General features: G+C 48.5%; 1 protein-coding gene across 4 annotated transcripts in view; it reads right to left on the reverse strand.

Moving 5' to 3' along the window:
* Nucleotides 1-952: 952 nt before the first annotated feature.
* RARS2 (arginyl-tRNA synthetase 2, mitochondrial) overlaps nt 953-17,471 on the reverse strand; it is a 59,647-nt gene continuing 43,128 nt past the window's right edge. For 3 of the 4 annotated variants that reach the window (XM_045009764.1, XM_045009765.1, XM_045009762.1), the window contains 3 exons: nt 8,125-8,199; nt 7,411-7,474; nt 1,919-2,065 (listed from right to left, as the gene is read on the reverse strand). In XM_045009764.1, coding sequence (XP_044865699.1) covers nt 1,979-2,065; nt 7,411-7,474; nt 8,125-8,199 — 226 coding nt within the window. In that variant the 3' untranslated portion in view covers nt 1,919-1,978. Of the gene's footprint in view, nt 1,088-1,918; nt 2,066-7,410; nt 7,475-8,124; nt 8,200-17,471 lie in introns of those variants that run through there. The other variant, XM_045009763.1, reaches the window with a different exon arrangement.

The raw sequence follows: 17,471 nt of genomic DNA on the forward strand, positions 1-17,471 counted from the left end.
CTGCCGCCGAAGTCCCGCCGCTGTCTTCAGCGGCAGCTCAATCGCTGCCACGGAGGAAGGACCCTCCACCAAAATGCCACCAAAGACAGTGGCAACAATTGAGCTGCTGCCGCCAACAGTGCCAGGACTTTGGTGGCAGCTCAACCGGCTGCCGGTGCCTTCGGCGGCATTTCAGCGGAGGGTCCTTCCTTTGCAGCAGTGACTGAGCTGCCGCTGAAAACAGCGGCAGGACTTCGGCAGCAGCTCCTTGGGATGTTGCGGGCCCCTCTTAGGGGCGCAGGGTGCGAGGCCCGATTCCAGGGAATCAGCTGAATTGCCCTAAAGCTGGCCCTGCTCCTCCATTTTTCTGCAGTGGAGCCAAGAAACCTGCAGAAGGTATCAATTCTGCACCCCCTGCAGGGCGTAGCATTCCCCCAGGAGTATACACATTAAGGCATTGGTTAGCAGGAGAGAAGTGCACTGGGTTAAGAGAACATGATCAGTGGAGGATAGAAAAGTAAATATTAGCTCATTTGTTCCTCTTCCTCATTCCCTCTGGTGCTTGTCTTTCAACACTAATGAAATGTAGTGAATCGAGCTGACTCATAAAATGAGAACTTTTTCCTTTACCCCTCCCTCTGAGGTGACCTTAGCAGCCGTGTGCCTCCGTCCATTTTAAGTAGAGCGTTCAGAGCTAATCTGGCAGGGGTGGGGGCTGTACTTAGAATTAATCTTCCAAGGACACAGTCGCTTGGATTTTATTCAGGAAACACAGACATAAATTCTGGCAAGGCCTCTTATTGCGAGTCATGAAATAGCAATAGGGTAATATGTCAGGCTCCCTTCCCTTCCACTATTGTATTGTTTTATGGCACAGCTGCTCCAAGGCTGCAGCTTGTGCTCAGTGGTATTATCCTTAGATTATGATGTGGTGTCCATGCTAATGTTTCTTCATCTAAAAAACAAAACCAAACCACTTCTCAGAGCCATCTTTTCCTTTGAAACTGGGGCAAAGTCTCCTGGGGGGCCAAAGAAGGTTTGGCAGCTGGTCCAGGCCATATAGTTGAAGTGGGAAAGCTCAAAAAGGCAATGGGAAATCCAGAGCAGCCTGTAACCAAACCATAGTTTGTGTGAACTGAATTGCAGCAGTAGATGAAGCATCTAGAGCTATTACACTATTAGGTTTAGATAAACTTCAATTTAATCGCTAACAAGGGCTCAAGGTGGGTGGGACAGTAAGTAATATTGAACTGTGAAACAGGAGTGAAATAAACTGAAGGGAGGATGTTTTTAGCGAGAGGAAGCGCAAGAGAAGGGACTTGAATGCTTGTGGACACGTGAGGGTGAAACACTGACTCTGTCTCAAAGCAAAAGCACCCTGCCCCACCAAAAAACCCCTACCTGCTACCTTGCTTATCCTCCACTAACAGAATCACTGGATATACAGAACTTGGGAGTTACAGAAGATGCCAATAAGGCCTTACGTAAATGGAGCTCTATGCTGACCCAGGTGTATGAAAAGAAAAGGGGAGACATCTATCCAGTAACCGAAAGCTTTTTTACATGTAGAGAGGAAATGGAAGTCCTAGAAGTGGAGCTGTTAAGTGGAGCAGAGCCTTTGTTCAATGGGGTATATAGTTCAGTGGTAATTCTCTTAGGAAAAGGACAAATGAAGTGCTCCAAGCTGTTGTACCTGTGCAAACATATGACCCTCCCTCATCGATAACAGGGACTGCAGCCAACATTTTCAGACGGCTTGAAGCACTATCAAGGGTATAACATTATAAGTGGCAGTGAGACAGGGAAATGAACAATAGGGTTCTGTCCCATGAGAAGCTGTTAGTACACTGCCCTCAGCTTGAGGCACAGGAGAACACCAAAGACCAGACAAGAAGAGAGTTTGTAGGACTGAAGAAACAATGAGGGTCAAAACAGTGGCTGAATTCTCATTAAAAACTTTTACTAAGAAGCTTAATTTACATTGCAAGAGGCTCTGTTGTTACATTTGGGTGACAGGCGTGATTCCAAGAAGTTTCATTCCATTAGCTAAAACAGAACGTGCAGCCTGGAAGAGGCGGAGTCGTGCCTGCAAAATAAAAGTAACAATCAACTTATGCAGTCCCTCCATCTGAATAGCGGTTTATACTTACATGACCAAGGAGCATAGGCTCAAGGAAAGGGCTAGGAGGAAGCTTGTTAAAAATGAAGACAGCTACGTGTGTGTCATCTTTGTTTAAAAGGAGTCTGAGGATTACGGTTTGTCCAACACTATGAAGATACAAAGTGCCGAATACTAGTAGCAGCTCAAGGACTAGAGGAAGCCACATTCATCCTCTCCCACAGTAGCACTGAACAACTGATCTAAGGGTGAAACATTTATTCCCAATGTTGTAGAGACCATTCAAGCCAAAGTCAGACACAGGTCTCTAGCCACATCCAGCCTGGACTCTCAGACTGAGGGACTAAAGCCTGGTCTACACTGGGGCGAATAGCGTAGCTGAACTCGAACTACCTTAGTTCGAAGTACTTACCCATCCTCACGGCGCGGGATCGAAGTCCGCGGCTCCCCCGTCGACTCCGCCACCGCCGTTCGCGGTGGTGGGGTTCCGGAGTCGACAGGAGTGCGTTCGGAGTTCGATATATCGCGTCTAGATGAGACGCGATATATCGAACTCCGAGAAGTCGATAGCTACCCGTCGATCCGGGCGGGTGGTATGGACGTACCCCAAGACCCTGCTGCAGAAAGCCTAGCACAGGAACAAGCAGAGTGAAGAGCTGCCATGGTGGAACACAAGACGATTGATCTGGTTTGGGGGGGGGGGGGCAACCTGTGGCTCGTCAGAAGTGAATATGCAGCTCCTTGCCTAGGCACTGACTCGGGGGCTGGAGCTACAGGCGCCATCTTTCCAATGTGCTGGGGTGGGTCCTCCCTGTTCAAGCCCTTGCTCTGCCCCAGGCCCCATTCCAACCCTTCCCCCAAGGCCCCTGCTCCTTTCCCTGAGCCTGCCATGCTCTCACTCCTCCCCCTCCCCCACAGAGCCTCCTGTGCATGCAAAACAGCTGATTGCAGCAGGCAAGAGGCACTGACTGGTAGGGCTGCTGGCAGGTGGGAGGCGCTGGGTGGGGAGCTGATGGGAAGGCTGCTGACATATTACTGAGGCTCTTTGGCAATGTACATGGGTAAATTCTGGCTCCTTCTCAGGCTCAGGCTGGCCACCCCTGCTCTGGATCCACAAAGGAACTCAGCTGTTGCAGTGCCTAGCTTTTAGGCACCTCTGGAACAATAATGGGATCCATAAAGCCTGAGTTAGATCCCTTGGCTCCTTGTACAAGAGGGGGGGAGGGGTATTGCCACCCTTGTAACTTTTAGTCTAGTGATTAGCGCACTCACCCAGGGTGTGGGAGACCCAGGTTTGGTTTCCCCTCGTGTGCTGGGGAGAAGGGATCTGAACAGGGATCTCCTACCTCTAAGGAGTGTGCCCAAACCACCAGGATATTCTAATATCTCCTCGAAGCCATTCCACTTAGTATAATTACTGAAATTGTCACTGGGCCACAGAGACTGACTCCATAGACTGGTGGTTAGGGCACCCAGCTGGGAGGTGGGAGCTGCAGGGTCCAGTTCCCCTGCTTCAAATCACTCTTATGCCAGGTGGAACAGCTTCAGCAGAAGAGACTGAGCGAGCCCCCCGCTCAGACCAGTGGGTCGGGCACTCAGAGGTAGGAGACCCCCATTTAAATCCCTTCTCCCCGTCATACAAAGGGATGAAGTGAATCTGGGTCTCCCACACCCCAGGCGAGTGATCTAACCACTGGGGTAAGCATTAGGGAAGCAGGTGGCACCTCTTGCACTGGTCAGATTTGGAACATGCAGCGAACATGCCTACCGCATTAGAGCCTGGAAGAAGCCAGGCAGAGAGGAGTGTTTGTCTTCCCCAGCTTCATGGATTGCACTGACACGTAGGCATAAAATAGGCTGTGGATGCCCAGAGTGAAGCAGTAACTTCAGTGCCTCGAGGATTAGGCAGCAGTTGAGTGAGGGTTGTGTGGATAGCAGTGGCAGCTAATTCTGGGGGTTAGGTGCCTAAGTCTTTGAGTGGATCTGAGTCACAGCAACTGTCAGAAAAACAAGGAGTTCCAAGCAGCAAACAGGTAAGAAACATTTACCTTGTGGGCTCACTGGACCTTTGAGAAGCTGAGTATAGACGTGTCCTCTCACCTTCCCATGATCATTTATTTGGTGGACAGCCTAACATAATCATGTTTGATTGCCGTAGCCGTGCTGGTCCCAGGATATTAGAGACACAAGGTGGGTGAAGTAATATTTTTTATTGCACCAACTTCTGTTGGAGAGACAGCTCTTGAGCTACACCGAGCTCCTCTTCAGGTCTGGGAAAGGTACTCACAAGGCCTGTCTACACCAAAAATGTAAGTGGGGGGCTTTCAGCCTCCCACACTGCCCCTCTTCAGTCCTGGTGAGGACACGCACCACCAACAGGAGGAGGATAGCGTGGACATGAACTGCTGCAGTAATTGTAAGATGACTTAACATAGGGTCAGCAGGGAGCCAGGCTGGGCTGTTGCCTGGAGGCTCAGCGCTCCCCCCAGTAAGCCCTGGTACTGCCTGGAGGCTCCTGGCTCCCCACCGCCGGTAGCCCGGCTGCTTCCCTGGGCTCTCTGCTCCCCACTGCAGCTGGGCTCCTGGGGGAGAGCTCTGCACTCAGAGTCTAGGCAGCTCCTGGTGGGGAGCCGTAAGCCTTGGGGCAGTCACTGGGCTCCCCCTAGGGAGCCGACTGGCTGGAAGCCGGGAGCTGAGCGGGCACATCCCGGTGGCTGCCGGGAGGCTCCTGGCTCCGTGTGGGGAGTCCAGCAGCTGCACCAAGGCTCAGAGTGGGGAGCATGGGCAGCAGCTGCGTTGGGAGCAGGTACTGGGGGGCAGCCAGGCTCTAGCTGGAGCCCCCCACCTGCCCCAGTGACAATACCCTTCCTTGTCAATTTCACAGCTCCCAGCATGGAGCCGTGAAATTGACAAGAATGACAGCCAACAGCCAATGTAAGTAACGCAGTGTCTACAGGGACTCTGCGTCACCCTAACTACACTGACATAAGCCCTATGCCTCATGGAGGTGGAGTTGTTATGTCGGTGTAGTAGAGCACTTACGTCTGCGGCAGCAAGGCTCTAGTGTGTACGCTGGCAGAATTACATTGATGTAAGCTTCCTTATGTTGATCCAACTGTGGCGTAGACTAAGCCAGAGTGTCATAGCAAAATACAAGGTGGAACAAATTTTTTAGCCTAAGTAATTAACACATATTCTAAGGGACCGGCCAGGTGAAGTGGCCTGTTAACACGCCTGCAGTCATAGGACAAGAAAGGGGGTCTAGTGAGTTACAGATTATTGTAGTAAACCATGAATCCTGTGTTTTTATACAGTCTTTGATTTGTAGTGTCTAGCAAAGTTATGAATTCAAGCTCCCCGGCTTGTCTTTTGAAAATGTTGTGCAGGTTTTCTTTGAGGATGAGGACTGAGAAGCAGAGATAGAGTGATCGCTTTGTGAAAAGTGTTCTCCCTTGGGTGATGGGGTATTTTTGATTGGAGCTTAAATTCATAACTTGCTGAGTACCCTTCCCAGAGCTGAATAAGAGCTCAATGTAGGTCAAAAGCTGGTCTCTTTCACCAACAGAAGTTGGTCCAATAAAAGATATTACCTCACCCACGTTATCTTCAGGATAGTCACGTTCTAGAAGATAGAACTACCAGGTCTTATCTGTCCGATCCCCAGCTGTAGATCAAAGAAACCCCAACTGCTTGTTCATGGAAGTTTCTCCACCACCTTCCCAAACACAATATTATCATCTGATGTATTCAAGAAATTACACAGTAAAGAATATTGATTTTTCTCTCAGCCCCAGTTCCTCCCTCCTCTACTGCTTCAGAATACTCAGTTTCTACCTGAAAACCCAATTTTTTAAGTCACTTATTGAACCTGGATTTATGGGTATGCATGTGTCTGTATACATCATCCATACTTCAGAGTCCCCCCAAACCTCTCACCCCCAATGGAGCATAAGAGGAAATCTAGAATCAGACAGAGCTAAACCTAAGTCAGAATGATTAAAAAAGCCTACTTGCATATTCTATTGGTGTGGCTTAAAAGAAAAAAAAGCAGCAGCAAAACCACATCTCCAGTAGTGATACTTAACTGCACACAAATTAAAATGATCTGTGCTGGCAAGACTTGCGTAGCTTTTCATGCCAATAAAGAATGTAAACTGGTAGATGGCTAATAGGTTGGTAAGAACAATATCAAATGTCACTTTGAAGGAACACCTGGCCCTGTAAAAGTTGCCGTTTTGTAAGGTGTGCAGAGAAGATGTACTTGTCCTTTGCCTTAAGTTGGACTTGTTCTCCAGTTCCCACAGGAGATGGAACAAGCTGCCAAAAGGCAGAAGTGTCTCTTCTTTAGTCATGTCCCACTTGCTCTGGGAATAAGCATTTAAAAGCACAGCAATAGTAAGTGTTTGGGAATGTGTGTTAGGAGACAAGAGGGAGGACCTAACTTTCACCACTCTTCAGAACTACAGGGAATCTGACCTCACTTCTATCAAAAAAATTGTGCTTACTAAAAGGTGCATTAAAGTCAATGGAGCTTTAAGCTCAACCATATGGAATATATACTTTATAATCTTCTCACTGTTCTTTTTCACAACAGAACATTGCAAAGCTCAACCCTGAAGAAAGTCATCATCAAAAGGCAGATACGTAATTACTTTTCAAATCCGTATGAGAGAACAAAAGATGGTGTAATTAGAGTAGCATTTACTCAATAGTTAAGAGATCAGATCTCTCGCCCAAAGATTCACAGCCTTCTAATTTGCATCTAGGTGGAATTGCACATAGCAGTTGACAGCTTATGTTGGTAGAACAGCAGGATAGACGATTTGTATTGTGTGAGTGGAATTAGGGAGAGGAGGTTCAGTCACCTCACATATCTCTGTCCTCCCACTTACAGCTGAGGAAACCATCAGAAACTAACCAGAATGTTAAACACTCTCCGGAATATTAGGGAGAAGAAAATGAGATAGAAAGGGAACAATTGCTCTGCAGCAATTCCCTCTAAGTGGTGCTCACGGTCACATTGAAGAGGTCCAGAGAGAGCCCATGGCAGTCAGGGTTGGCTTGCAGCCAGGAGTTCCTGCTCCTTCATTGGAGAAGGAAAAAAAAAAAAAAAAAGGCAGTTCTGCAGCTCAGAACCAGCCTTGTGCCATCCCTACAGTTAGTGCTTCCAAGAGCGCCTCTTAGTTTCAACTGTTTGGAGAGTGAATAGGTGTGTCCTCCTAAGCAGTTGTTCGTCAGATAGACTATGTTTCTCTTAGGATACACAGCTCAAGTATACTGAATTATAGTCACACAGCAATAATGCACAGTACCTGGGCTAATTCAGGGGCACTGCCTTTCACAGGGAGCGTTTTATGAGCCACAGCAGCAAGATGGCTGAAACAGAAAAGTGGATTAAAACCAGCAATTTCCTTAAGAAGAGCAGTTACGTGGGCTGCAGAAAGCAGCAGAATTAGGAGATCCACTCCCAACTACCAGACTAAAATCAATTTATAAGGGCCTTTGGGCAATTGGTCCTTTTCAGGACGAGATTATGAGTTTTATGTCTCACAGCTGCCTCATAAAAGAAGAAATTACTAGTTTGGCTTGCTGGTACATGTAGAATTTTAGAAGTACATACTGGATACATACAATAGGGACCAAAGGGTTATTTGGTCTGGGGTACTATAACATTTTCAAGAAGACACTCATGCCTGTCTCAGTGATTACAAGTTTGATTTGTATTATCAAATCATTCTGCTTCAGTTATCCTCCTTTGTTTCTCCCTCTCCCCTCCTCCAAGAGAAGGGCCTGAGCCAAAACATTTAGATCTAGATCCAACCCTGTCCCATGTGCAAAGGGATGCAGATTTGGGGTTTTAGGTCTGTCCACAAGGGCGAGCTGTGGAGTTCAGATCTGGAACAGAGCACCCAGACGCCTGGAGGTTCTAAGTTTGCTTGTGCTGACTTGTCGATGTTACTGGAGTTTGATTCAGATGAAACTGAGAATTAAAGCTGTTCAGCAATAGCAAATATTTCTTTCCTTACCTGAGTGTTAGGAGGTAGCTGACAATGTGCTTGGGCTGAAGATCTTCAGAGGATTTATACAGTACCTCATCGTATCTGGGGGGAAGGTAAGGGACAGTTCAGAGCTCAGCTTGCAATTACAAGAAAACTAACTAAAGTTCTTAAACCAGGAATAAAGAAAGTGACTGTAGCTGTTGGGAATAGCATCATCATAATACAGAAGTACATTTAAAACTTGCTGAATGAATACTGTAGCTTTCAGAGCTCACAACAGGTGGTCAAGATAATAAATGGTTGCTCCTGGAATATTATGTTCTGCTTTAAATCTTATCGCTGATTGTGGGCCATTATGAGAAGAAAAATCTACACTAAATGACCACTTGAGGCACTGTCATAAAGCAGTACCTTAAAGGATGTGGCCTTTTAATAAAGGGGATTCAGAATTTCAACAGCTTAAAGGGACTCTCATAAAATGACCGTTAGTAGACACAAACAAAAAAGTGTGTTTTGAAAATACTGAAATACAGTCAGCTGAGATGAAAAACAGTATTAAAACTCAGACATGTACACAGCTGCAAAGATAAAATGTTCCCGAATAGCTCTGTTGAGTGCTCTCTCTGACAGGCTAGTAGGAATAATCCTGCACCTGACAGCTTTGATCTTCAAAGCAGGGTCCCCTCCAAAGCAGAACTGTGAAAGAGGATCTTCTACCACTCTACTCTTTGATAGATTGCCAAGCCCTCCCATCCCAATGTCCATTCTTACAAAAGCAGAGCTTCCCTGGTAGTGTTATCTCTTGTGGTCAAGTTACAGCAAAACTGGGGAGTGGACACAGCGGGGGAGGAGGACTCAGCTATCAGGAGACGTCTTAGGGTATGTCTACACTACAAGACTATTTCGAATCAACTTAATTCGAATTTGTGGAATCGACCTTATGAAGTCGAAGTTGTGTATCCACACTAAATACACTAGTTCGACTGTGTGAGTCCACAGTAACGGGGCCAGTGTTGACTTTGGAAGCGGTGCACTGTGGGAAGCTATCCCACAGTTCCCGCACTCCCCGCTGCCCATTGGAATCCTGGGATTTCCCCCCAATGCATGCTGGGGGGAAAAATGTGTCGAGGGTGGTTTTGGGTAACTGTCATCATTGAACCGTCAATCACGCCCTCCCTCCCTGAAAGCGCCTGCGGGCAATCTGTTCGTGCACTTTTCTGCTCAGTGACAGCGCGGGCGCCACAGCACTTTGAGCACGGATCCCGCTGCAGTTATGGCCGTTGTCAACTCCTCGCACCTTATCGTCCACCTCTTCCACAGTCAGCTGCTGAGAAATAGGGCTACTTTTCAATGGTGCTGCGAGCACTGGTGGACCATGGGGGACGTTTTACCAACATCAATGTCGGGTGGCCAGGCAAAGTTCATGATGTGCGTGTTTTCAGGAACTCTGGTCTGTTTAGACGCCTGCAGGAAGGTAGTTTCTTCCCGGACCACAAAATAAGTCTTGGGGATGTGCAGATGCCTATAGTGATTGTCGGGGACCCAGCCTACCCGCTAATGCCCTGGCTCGTGAAGCTCTGTGCAGGCGCCTTGCACAGCGACAAGGAACTCTTCAAGTACCAGCGAGCAGTGAGCAGCGTGACCTGTGACTGTTCAGTTTCTTTACAGAGAAGCTGAACCTGCCCCTGTTTCTTTACCAAGTGACTGTTGACTAGCATCTGCAGTTACATACCCCGCCCACCCCGCTTCCCCAACTTCCAACACACGTTTAAAAATAAAATACATGTTCCACTGTAACTTTACAAAGGTTTCTTTATTGATGACTTTGCGTTACAGGGTTGAAACTGGGACACGGACTGTGCTGGGTAGGGTGTGCAGTGATGTAAAGACCGCCTGTAAACTCGAGGAATGACAGGTTCCTGCTCCCAGAGCGGTCTGCAGTGCCGGACTGGATGTTTCAACGGAGCCTGCCATCCCTCCTTTTTGGGACTCTGTGTGCGGGGGCTATGTGGCCTTTTGGCGGGGGAGGACGGATACAGATTCCTCTGCTGCGTGGCTCTGTGGTCCAGGACAGGGACCGTTGCATGAGATCTGTAACCCCCCTCCCCCGCTACAAAGTCACGTACCCCCCCACCCACACAGAACCTGCAAACCACCTCCCATACCGACCAGGGTGCGTACTGACTGCAGTGTGTGTGTGACCTGCTGCTGATCCTGCCCCCATGTCTGTACCCTGGTAAAGGTGATTGTCCTGTCAAATTACCAACCTCCTTCCCCCCCTTCAAACACAGTCTCCTCTAAAAGAACATGACGGAAACAGTAATTAACAGAAAAGTATTTTTTATTATCAACTAGACAGTTAGGGGATGAAACTGGGATGGGGGCTTGGGTGAGGCGGGAAGGAAAGGACTTCTCAAAATTTAGGGTATGAGAGCTTTTGGGTACTTGAGCACTCTGCTGGGGTGCAGTGACAGTTTACATGGCCTCTGGCGCCCCTCCTTCTGGTTATTTTGGGTGAGGGGGGTATGGGACTTTGTGGCGGGGGAGGGCGGTTGCAGATACACTGCAGGGGGGCTCTGTCCTCCTGCCTGAGGTCTTGCAGAACATGCACAAAGCGCAGGAGCATGTCCGTTTGCTCCCTCATTAGTCCAAGCAGCGTTTGAGTCGCCTGCTTGTCTTCCTCACGCCACCTCTCCTCCCGCTCGCTGTGTGAGCGCTGGTACAGAGAGAGGGTCTCCCTCCACTGGCTCTGCTGGTCCGCCTCGTCTCGGGAGCACCCCATAAGTTCAGCGAACATCTCGTCCCGTGTCTTTTTCTTTCGCCGCCTAATCTTTGCCAGCCTCTGTGAGGGGGATGCTGTGGCGGGTCTGGAGACAGTCGAAGCTGTGTGATGGGAAAAAGGGAGTGAATTCCTTGCAAAGATAAATTTTTGCGAACAATGAACACAGTCTAGTCTGTCTCTGTGAATTCTGGGTTGAGATCCCAGTGCCTGATGGGGCAAAAACCATTTTCGCGGGTGGTTCTGGGTAAATGTCGTCAGTCATCCCTTCCTCCGGGAAAGCTACAGCAGACAATCATTTCAAGCCCGTTTTCCCTGGATTGCCCTGGCAGATGCCACAGCGTGGAAACCATGGAGCCTGTTTTGCCTTTTGTGCCTGTCACCATATGTGTACTAGATGCCGCTGACAGAGGCGGTCCAGCAGCGCTACACAGCAGCATGCTTTTGCTTTTGCATGACAGCAGAGATGGTTACCAGCCATACTGTACCATCTACCATACCATAAATTGGTAATAAGATGGGCATGGTTACCAGTCCTTTTGCACTGCACCATTTGCTGCTGTCATAAGTGCCCCTGGCTGCTCTTAGCCAGGGGCGCAAAAGCCAAAATTGGGAATGACTCCCTGAGTCAATCCCTCCTTTTTGGTATCTAAAAATAGAATCAGTCCTGCCTAGAATATGGGCAAGTGTACTAGAGAACCACTGTATCAGAGAACCAGAGAGCACAGCTGCTCTGTGTCAGATCCTGCATAGATTATGAGCTGTATGCTATTCACAGGGGGTGCTCCTGCAACAACCCCACCTGTTCATTCCATTCTTCCCCAGCCTTCCTGGGCTACTGTAGCATTGTCCCCCCACTTGTGTGATGAAGTAATAAAGAATGCAGGAATAAGACACAGTGACTTGTTAGTGAGAAATGAGTGGAAGGCAGCCTCCAGTTGCTATGATAGTCCAGATAGGACATTAAGGAGTGTGGAGGAGAGGAGCCCAGCATCCTGCTGCTAGTCCAGGGGCAATTGAATCTTTTCTTTACACATGAAGGGTTGGGGGCTGATGAAGCTCAGCCCCCTGTTGCTATGATGAAGACGGTTACCAGCCATACTGCACCATCTACCATGAAAAATTAGGTTCACCTGACACTGGGGGACCTGACAGATGGTAGTCGGCATGGTTACCAGTCCTTTTGCACTGCCCCATGTGCCAATAGGCTGATGATGAGGACGGATACCAGCCATATTGTACCATCAGCCACCCATAGTGTGGGGGGAGCAAGGATGTTGGTGTTGAATGCTGCACCATTGCGTCTATCTGCAGCATTCAGTAAAGTTAGGGTGACATGTAAAAGAGTCAAGAGAGGATTGTTTTCCCTTTCACTTCTGGGGGTGGGTGGGGGGCTGCGTAAATTGCCTAGCTATGCCCTGACCCACCGCGGACACTGTTTTTGACCCTAGAAGCATTTGGAGCTCAGCCAAGAATGCAAATGCTTTTCGGAGACAGCAGGAACTGTGGGATACCTTGCGTCCTCAGTCCCCCCTCCCTCCATGAGCGTCCATTTGATTCTTTGGCTTTCCATTACGCTCGTCACGCAGCAGCGTGCTGAGTCTCTGCTATGCCGTCTGTCCGGAGATTTTTTTAAAATACTTTGGACCAGGCGTAACATTACAGTAATTCCCCTAATTAGATGCAGGAGTCTCCGAGCGAGATCACCCTGAGGACGGTCACTGAAGGAGATAGAGAGCGCATGCTGCGTGAAAGCCAGCACAAACCAGGGCCCTATGCAGCCGTGCTCGGGGAGGCAATGCTCCCTGAGTACCTCATGAAAGCCTCGCGCGGAAAAGTGTGCTACCACGGAGCACCCAATAAGGCAGCTCTCCCCAGGAACCTCCTGCGGAGGCTTTTCGATTACCTCCAGGAGAGCTTCGTGGAGATCTCCCAGGAGGATTTCTGTTCTATCCCCATATATAGAGAGACTTCCTTTTCACATACTTCAGATTCCTGTTATATTAAGAATAAAAGTTTACATGGTTAAAGCACTTACCGACTGCTCCTTCCCCTGATTCAGGATCCGGGTTAATGGCCGGGGATGGTTGGTAGGGGATCTCCGTGACGGTGATGAAGAGATCCTGGCTGTCGGGGAAACCAGCGTTGTAAGCGCTGTTGCCTGCCTCGTCCTCCACAAACCCTTCCTCATCTTCCCCGTCCGCGAACATCGCCGAGGAACTGGCCGTCGATACTGTCCCATCGTCAGAGTCCATGGTCACTGGTGGGGCAGTGGTGGCAGGCTCCGTAGCGTCTGTTTGCCGCTTTGATTTTTTGGTAGCCTTGTCTGGGGTCCTTGATTTTCACACGGCGCTGCGTTGCATCCCGGCTGTATCCTCTGAGTGCCATGGCTTTGGAGACCTTCTCATAGGTCTTTGCATTCCGTTTTTTGGCGCGCAGCTCCGAAAGCACAGACTCCTCGCCCCACACACCGATCAGATCCAAGAGTTCCCGGTCAGTCTATGCTGGGTCCCTCTTTCTATTCAGAGATTACATGAACTCCTCTGCTGGAGAGCTCTGCATCGCTGCCGGTGCTGCTGAGCTCGCCCCGATGTCCAACCACGAAATGAGATTCTAACTGTCCAGACAGGAAAAGGAATTCAAATTTTCCCGGGACTTTTCCTGTGTGGCTGGTCAGAGCATCCAAGCTCGGACTGCTGTCCAGAGCGTCAACAGAGTGGTGCACTGTGGGATAGCTCCCGGAGCTAGTAAGTTCGATTTGCATCCACACCTAGCCTAATTCGACATAGCCATGTCGAATTTAGCGCTACTCCCCTCATCGGGGTGGAGTACCGAATTCGAACTAAAGAGCCCTCTAGGTCGAATTAAATGGCTTCCTGGTGTGGACGGGTGCGCGGTTAATTCGAATTAACGCTGCTAAATTCGAATTAAAGTCCTAGTGTAGACCAGGCCTTAGATAGGGAGACCAGACAGCAAATGTGAAAAATCGGGACAGGGGGTGGGGGGTAATAGGAGCCAATATAAGAAAAAGACCCAAAAATCAGGACTGTTCCTATAAAATCGGGACATCTGGTCACCCTAGTCTTAGAGGAACTGCACTTCTGTGATTGCGCCACAGTAACCTCCTGTGCACGCGAACCAAAAATTGACTTATTTATTCTTGTCCTACTGTAGCACAAAGAGCCCCAGTCATGGCCAAAGACTCCATTGTGCTAGGTGCTGTCTAAACACTTGACGAAAAATGTTTCCTGCCCCAAAGAGCTCACGGCCTAATGCACATGTGCAGCATCAGTGGCCATGTGCAGGGTCCTAGGGGAAACGTAGCAGCTGGCAGCGGCTAGCCTAGCCTCTTGTGTTGCCACAACATGTAATTTTATTTTAAAAACAATAACACAGTTGCTGGTCTCATGAGTGACGCGGTCAGTATTACATGCTGGTTTCCATTGAAAAGGTGCTTAAGAACACCATGAGCTGTGTGGCACGGCACCTCCTTCATCTTGCCAGACGTAGCACTTCCCCCTCTGGCAATGGCGGGCCTGGGGTAAATTAGCCCCACTCTGGGCAGTGTTTGCCTTCTGTGTTCCTTTGGCCGTGTTTCCAGGGTAGGCCCCAGGGTCGGCCTAAGGGTGATCCTCCACCAAACAAAAGGGAAATCGTCTCATAAACACAAAACCAAAGGGAGATACTTTTCCCTGCCTCCTCACTGGGGCAGGCGTCATCCTGTTGCTTGCCACGGAATATCAGTCCTTCCCCTAGCAGGCACTCAGGTTTCGCTGTTCCCCTAAGGGAAGGAGCACAGTCCCTCAGCCTGGAGAAGCTTATTTCCCTGCTACCAGTAGCCTGGCAGTTTCTTTCTCTCTCCCACCTTTTCTCTCCCCAGGGGAGATTTTTTTTTTTTTTTAAAAGTCATTGGGAGGTGAACTATCTGCTTCAATTACCCTTGGTAAATGAAATAACCAAACAATCATTCATTTTCTGATATAGCTGTAAAACTCATCTGAAAAGTTTTCAAAATAAATCACTGTTTAAAAATATATAGTGTGTACCTTCTAAAAATGAAACCAGCATCCATCTCTGAGTTGTGAAGAATAGGTATTAAGGTTATAACAACCAACAAGAATTCACTTTTATGTAGAAAACCATGATTAAATTGAGTCTTTCTGACTAGTGATTTAAATCATGATTTAAATCAAATCCACTCTGCCTGCTGTGCTCTTGCCCCTGGCCCCTTCATTCCCCGTGGGGGGGCACAAATATGTTTGGCATCGGCCCACAAAAAGTTAATCTGGCCCTGGGAACAGTGAGTTTCCATGGTGGGCCTGGGTAAAGGGGAGTGGGGGAAATGAGGGAAGTGGGGATGGGGGAGGGGAAGAGGCAGTGGGGAAGGAAGGGAGAGGGAATATGGGAGTGAGGGGAGGGGGATGGAGAAGATAGGGGAATCATGGGGAGAAGCGGGATCCTGGCATGCAGTGTACCCTTGATGGCAGCTGGGGCTCCCCCCATTAAGCAGGCCCATCGAACCCCCACCCTATCAAGCCCCACTCCCCCAGCACCTAGACCCCCCCCAAAGCCCCACACCCAGACCTCCCCGCCAAGCCCCGTCTCCCCACAGCCAGACTCCCCCCCAGAGCCCAACCACCATTACCTGGATCCCCTGCAGAGTCTCATTGCCCCTACACCCAGAACCCCACAACGAGCCCTTGTGCATCCAGATCTCCCACTGAGCCACCCACATCCAGACTGCCCCCCACAGCAACCTCTCACCCCACACGTGGATCCCCCCACACTAAGCCCCTCCACACTTGCCTAGCCCTTGCACTGTCAGGGTCAGGTGCAGCCTCACTGTACTGTGGGAGATGGGGGCTTCAGGGTGGTCTTCCACCTCAATGCAGCCAGTGGCCTGTGCTCCTCGCTGCCATGCTGGAGCCACATTTATTTATTGACAAATAGAATTTACAGAATTGTAAAATATTTTGCACATAATTTTTAATTTCTTGATGCATAATTCCCGCAGGAGTATCAGCTTATAGGAAAAAGGGCCATTAGCATTCTAAGGCTAACATATCGGCCTTCCCAAACCCTCTTGTCGCCGCCTGGCCTGACTTTGTCACAGCTGGTTGCTAATACCAAGTTCACTGAACTATCCAGCAGTTATTAAATGAAGAGGCTTGTCTCTGCTACTGCAATCTGTTAGCCACATGAAATAAACTAATGAGTAGAGCTGGCTGAAAGTCAGAATTTCTGGTCCATGGGAAATTAAAAAAACAAAACTGTTCAGCTTCAGAACAGAAACAATTTCTGAAATTTGCTGTAGAAGGGAAATTAGAAAAAATTAGTTTAAAACTTTTTGAAATTGACCCTGGGAGCCAAATGCCAAGGTTCCAGCTTCAGCCAAAAGCCTAGAAGCCCTGAGAACCACAACTGAGCCGTGAGCCTCAGAGCTTGGGAGCTGGGGACCCTGGAAGTCCTGGGTCTGCTGCCCTGGGGCAGTCCACATGGCTGCGCTGCCCTGTGTTTCATCAAATGTTCATCAACACTGACATGTTTCCATGAAACATTTTGGTTTCAACAAATTGACATTTTCTGACTAAACCCTAGCTTTGTCTGAAAATTCCTGAGCAGCTCTCCTAAAGAGTTCTTTTGTCTAGCCTCTGACTGCCAGAACCTGGGAATGGAGGACAGAGGATGCATCATTTGATGATTGCCTGTGCTGTTCATTCCTCTGAAGCACCTGACACTGAGACAGGATACTGGGCTAGATGGACCACTGGTCGGTCCCAGTATGGCTGTTCTTATGTTAAGTGGAATAAATCAGCTTCTGCAGGGAAGATGTGCTACCACAAATCTACCATCCCAAGAGATTCACTAGTCTACAAACATCATCTAGGTTAATGATGTTTAGCCTGACCAGATCAAAGGCCAAGTATTTTTGTTGTATTGTCAAAGGCCACAATCAAACCAATGAAAGTGGGTTTAAGCCACTAAGAAGGCTTTTGCTCTTGATTGCCTGGAGGGAGGATGGTATGAAGAGTGGCAGCATGTTGCAGGGTCTAGGACATTCAGCTGGGAATTCTGGGCTCTATATTCAGCTCTGCCATTGACTTCCTGTGTGGCATTGGGCAAGTCCTCACACCTTTCTGTGCTTGAGATTCCACACCTATAAATTAGGGGCAATGCTGCTTGCTCAGCTTTGTCAGAATGTTAAGAATTATCAATGAAACGCACTATATACAAACTAAGTACTATTAGTAGGGATTGGTTTGTGGGTGTCCTTCATGGCTACTGGAAGTGGGTGGATGTTCCATTCCCCTCCTCCTAAGAGCATTTCCGCACCCCTTTTCCCATGGGATCCAGAGATCCCATCCACCAGGTCTATGTTTATGATGATAATCAATGTTTATATATATAGCTTATTACATTTACAAAAGAACGGCACTAACCTTTACTCATTAGCAACTAAGTAACAATTAGTAACAGGCACCCAATATTGTCGATAGTATTAACAATTAGTAACAGGCGTCCAACTACTCAGAGGTATTTTCCCCACATGATCATTTTTCATTCAGCTTCTGAAATCAACACATTCATTTACATC

Source organism: Mauremys mutica, chromosome 3 (assembly GCF_020497125.1).
Source record: "Mauremys mutica isolate MM-2020 ecotype Southern chromosome 3, ASM2049712v1, whole genome shotgun sequence".
NCBI classification, from domain to species: Eukaryota; Metazoa; Chordata; order Testudines; family Geoemydidae; genus Mauremys; species Mauremys mutica.